Source organism: Sycon ciliatum, chromosome 10 (assembly GCF_964019385.1).
Source record: "Sycon ciliatum chromosome 10, ocSycCili1.1, whole genome shotgun sequence".
Classification (NCBI taxonomy): Eukaryota; Metazoa; Porifera; class Calcarea; order Leucosolenida; family Sycettidae; genus Sycon; species Sycon ciliatum.
In genome coordinates this window covers 12,240,775-12,244,013 of record NC_088652.1, presented here as the reverse complement: position 1 = coordinate 12,244,013, position 3,239 = coordinate 12,240,775, and the positions used below count along the sequence as shown (strand labels likewise).

Here is a 3,239-nt window from a genome sequence, read left to right as displayed (position 1 = left end):
ATCTCTGAGTCCCAGGAGTCCAGTCAGCGCATGCAGTGTAGGTACCCGTGCACACGCATACACACTTCCACTTCCACAAGCCCATCGCTGAAGCGATGATAGCCCGGAACAAGCTATGTTAGACATAGCAACTTGTGCTGGGATTCCACCATCCAACAGCTGGCAAGGCTGATGAATACACACACACACGTGCACACCACACACACGCGCGCACGCGCGCGCACACACACACACACACACACACACACACACACACACACCTCAGACCTCAGACCTGCCCATCGCAGAAGCAATGATAGCGAACAGCTATGTTAGACATAGCAACACACACACACACACACACACACACACACACACACACACACACACACACACACACACACACACACACACACACCGGCACACACCGGCACACACACACACACCACACACAAACACACACGTGCTAAAGCGCAACATAAGTCCCACAGCAGTACTGCAAGAGCACGACCAACACCAGTCTGGAACACACCATTCGACCGCATACATAATTATTATCAATTCTTCAGTTCAGAAGGGCACCGACCAGAAAATCGAGACAGAAAATAGAGAAATACTCCGAGAATATGAGGCAAGTGAGGAATCAAATATGATGATACAAGATATACGAAAACTCTGATAAATAGGTGGGACCGAAATGACCATTTTTCTTCTTACACGAGAACGTTTACACGACATCAACCATGTGCAAAGGCCACACAGTCCGCAAGTATCAAAGGAGAAAGAAAGAAGCGAGATCCCAACGGGAAGCTCGTAGACACAACCCAGTGACACGAGAAAGGGCGCCGAGTCGCTCGCATGAAGCAGAACAAAGCCACTCTCCTGGCCGAACACAAATAACACCGGAGTGACCCTGATGAAGAGCGAAGGGAGCGAGGAGGACTTCTAGAACTGCCAAACACCGACGTGTGGCCCGGTCACGGCCCTGTGCACTGGCATGCGGGCACCGAACATCGGGGAGACGGCGGCGGCACAGAATAAAGATCAGCGTCAAAATTATATCAAGCACACCGAACCAGGCCACACCACTGCTCAAGGTAACGCACTGTGCACAACTGTAGAAGGGCAAAGAGCAGCAGGTGCGGACAAAGTTATCGGCAAGCGGTAGAGGACACGCGCATCTTCAATCAATGATATATAATTATATTTGACAAATAGCTGAAACCAGTGCAAACATCACCATGCGGTGGTGGTGTGTTACAACTCGCAGAGCAGCTATGTGAGACCAGGGAGACAACAGAAAGGGAGGAGGAATAGAGACAGGAGAGAGGGTGTGAGAGGGAGAGAGAGTGAGGGGGGGGGGGGAGGAGAGAGAGAGAGAGAGAGAGAGAGAGAGAGAGAGAGAGGGGGGGGGGGGGGCGAGACACAGAGACAGGGAGGAAAGTCAACAAGCATATACAACGAAACAAATCCTGGATGACGTCATATCCGGTCAGACAATCTCGGCATCGTCATCATCGTTTTCAGAGTCGATAACAAGGAAGCTTTCACTGTCCTCGCTAGTGTTATGCGTCACATCCGTCTTGGCATCTTTAGCTCCATTCTCTTTTATCTCTTGGTCCTCGATAGCCGTGTCTTCATCGGTTCCTCCCTTCTTCAAATCTTCGTCGTTGTCATTGACGGCTGCTGCAATGTCCTTCTCGATGTCACTGCTCGACTTCTCCTCAAGGTTAATCAAGTCAGCGCCATTACTAGAATCGCCATTGCTCGTTTCCTCTGCTTTGAGTTTGTCGTTACCGGCCAAGTTTTCCTTCGCCTCGTCTGCCATGGGAGATTCTGCCTCGTTCTCGTCCACTATCACGAATTCGTCCAGCGTGCTGCCTTCGCTGGCTGGTGATGTGGCGGAAGGCGACTGCACGTCTGAGTTCGATGGGTCCGTCTCACCGCCATCAGCCGATCCCGATGCCTCGTTGCCAGCATCGCCGCCATCGCCCGCGGCAGTTGTTGCTGCTTCGTTGTCGTCCGCGTCCTCCTTTCCTTCTGCGTCCTCCTTTCCTTCTGCGTCCTCCTTTCCTTCTGCGTCCTCCTTTCCTTCTGCGTCCTCCGGCTCGGATTCCGGTTCGGGCTGCACACAGGGAGAGCATGACCATAGTATTTGAAGCAGCAGCAGCAGCAGCAGCAGCAGCAGCAGCAGCAGCAGCAGCAGCAGCAGCAGCAGCAGCAGCAGCAGCAGAATTCCATGTTCTTACTCGTCATATTTCATAGAGAAGTTATTCCAGGGCATTCTGTAAAAGCCATATATATATATATATATAACGAAGTGCTAGTGAAATCGATACGTATACCGTTCTATTGAGCGTTGAGAATGAGTGAGAATTGTTACCTTTGATACACATGAACCAGCCTGGTTTAGGAAACCGTTATATGTGCGCCTCTTTAGAATAATGGCTTTTACAGTAATGGGAACATATCAACAACACGCCAGTGCTATTCAAGTGGGATGGATACCATAACTGCATCTCCCCCTCCCCCCCCTCCTATTCACAGCCAACCCAAAATACTTGGTCTAGACAACAGTGTGAGTCGTGTCAAACAGACCGCATCACAACCACTTCGTCTTTCTGTGAGAACCGAAACTATGGGACGGTGAGAAGGCAATCATGCCTGTGCAATTGGTGAAGTAAAATAAAAGTCAGCAACGACAACAACAACAACAACAACCCCATGTCCAATAAGCTACGGTGAAGTCGTCATCCCAGCAGAGAAAACACACCGAACTATGTAAATCTACTTACCGGTCTGTCGGGCAGAATACCGATGCCGGCCACTTTCGAGTCGAAGAAATACTCCTCCCCCATTGCTTCCTCGACGCGCGAACGTCTGAACTCCTTCGAGGGCGGACGTCCACCTCGTTTCGGACGCAGAAAACGCTCGGTGGGCGTCAGCAGTTTGTGCTGTGCCGACTCTTCCGCTCTGTCGCCGTTTGGCGGTGAATGCGGCTCGTCTTTGTTGACGGAGCCGCCCTGAACACGAGTGCAATATGTACACAACTCGGTGTTATTCACGAGGGATCTAAATTCACCAAAACCATGATGAGAGCAGGCCGTGGACCCAGGCCCACCTCTAATGGGGCCAATGCATACAAAAATTGAATGCTGCAAAACAGGTATTTTCGGTGTAACTTTAATTTCGGTGATTTCGGTAGAAATACCAGGCACCTAAATTTAGATTACACCTAAAAGGTACCAGGGTATTCACTG

General features: G+C 50.6%; 1 protein-coding gene across 1 annotated transcript in view; it reads right to left on the bottom strand.

Moving 5' to 3' along the window:
* Positions 1-513: 513 nt before the first annotated feature.
* LOC135826435 (nucleolar and coiled-body phosphoprotein 1-like) overlaps positions 514-3,239 on the bottom strand; it is a 6,207-nt gene continuing 3,481 nt past the window's right edge. The window contains exons 4-5 of the mRNA XM_065339046.1: positions 2,775-3,002; positions 514-2,104 (exon numbers count right to left, since the gene is read on the bottom strand). Of these exons, the coding sequence (XP_065195118.1) occupies positions 1,472-2,104; positions 2,775-3,002 (861 nt within the window). The 3' untranslated portion in view covers positions 514-1,471. The remainder of the gene's footprint in view (positions 2,105-2,774; positions 3,003-3,239) is intronic.